We start from the raw sequence: 1,247 nt of genomic DNA on the forward strand, positions 1-1,247 counted from the left end.
TGTCCTGATTTCTACTGTGTCAAACCTGTGTAACTTAGACCAGTGGTTCACAAACTTTAATGAGCACTAGAAACACCTGGAGGGCTCATTAAAGCACAGGTTGCTGGACCTCACCCTTTATCTGACTAAGTAGGTCTGAGATGGGCTTAACTATATGCATTTTTTAAAAGGTTCAGAGTGCTGCTGCTGGTCCAGAGCCACACTTTGGCAACCACTGGCTTAGAGCAGTAGTTACCACTTTTCATTTTCTGTCACCTAAGGATGATTACACATTTTTGTTAGTAGTTAGTGGCTGGGGCTCATGACAGCAGAGATTTTCACCTGAGGCTGTGGTGAGGTTTGAAGAGATTTTCTGTTGATGACTAGACTCCTTCCCATCTTCTATCCAAAATTAAAGCCGTAGGCCCAGAGAAGCAGATAAATTATTAAGCCCTTTTCCCCTGGTGTTTGTCCTCATGGCAAATAGAAGTTCATGTATATAATCCCCCATAGTAATTTTACTAGACCTAATACAAGGAATATGTACAAGCCAGTAGCTTTGCGGTTTAGCAGCCTACTCTTAATTGACTGTGATCTGACATATTTCTACTGTCTTGATTCTTGCCCCAGTATGACAGATGATTTGATAATTCCCCCAAAATTCTTTTTGTAGAAGTAAGTAATAAAAGAAGAAGTAAGTAATAAAAGACTTGGTCAGGAACCGGTTTTATCACCATCTGTATGTTAGTACGTACCTTAAGAAATACAGATAATTATCTGTCCCAGAAACAATCAATTTTTGGTGCCAAAAATGCATTTTGAGGATAGGAGGCTAGTGAGCTTTCAGTTGAATAACTTTGTATTTCAGATGAATGCTTTTGACTGCTATTGTTGATGTTGGCTGAGTTTTAACCTTTTGTCTTGTAACCAACATCAGAAAAGCCCCGTAATAATTCATAGTTGGGGAAACACCACTTTGGAGATGATGGCAGTAATGCCAATGCCATTCTTTCACTTTATCAAATTATATTTGTTTAGGTGCAGCTCACTCTGCTTACTGCCATAGTGAAACTGTTTCTCAAGAAACCATCAGAAACACAGGAGCTGGTCCAGCAGGTGTTGAGTTTGGCAACACAGGTAAGAAATCTGGAAAAAGTAAGAGGTTGGTTTATCTTTTTTTTTTTTTTTAGGAGGGGAGGGAGTTTAACTGAAAGAGTTATAGCCTTTAGATCCTGTTAAAATATTAAAACAATACCTAACATGTTCAC

The 1,247-nt window shown here is 38.7% G+C and overlaps 1 protein-coding gene across 1 annotated transcript in view; it reads left to right on the forward strand.

The window, feature by feature from the left end:
• AP2B1 (adaptor-related protein complex 2, beta 1 subunit) overlaps positions 1 to 1,247 on the forward strand; it is a 163,949-nt gene that overhangs the window by 50,967 nt on the left and 111,735 nt on the right. Inside the window, exon 10 of the mRNA XM_012648629.1 lies at positions 1,018 to 1,116. Coding sequence (XP_012504083.1) covers positions 1,018 to 1,116 — 99 coding nt within the window. The remainder of the gene's footprint in view (positions 1 to 1,017; positions 1,117 to 1,247) is intronic.

This window comes from Propithecus coquereli, unplaced genomic scaffold, assembly GCF_000956105.1.
Source record: "Propithecus coquereli isolate 6110/MARCELLA unplaced genomic scaffold, Pcoq_1.0 Scaffold291, whole genome shotgun sequence".
Classification (NCBI taxonomy): Eukaryota; Metazoa; Chordata; class Mammalia; order Primates; family Indriidae; genus Propithecus; species Propithecus coquereli.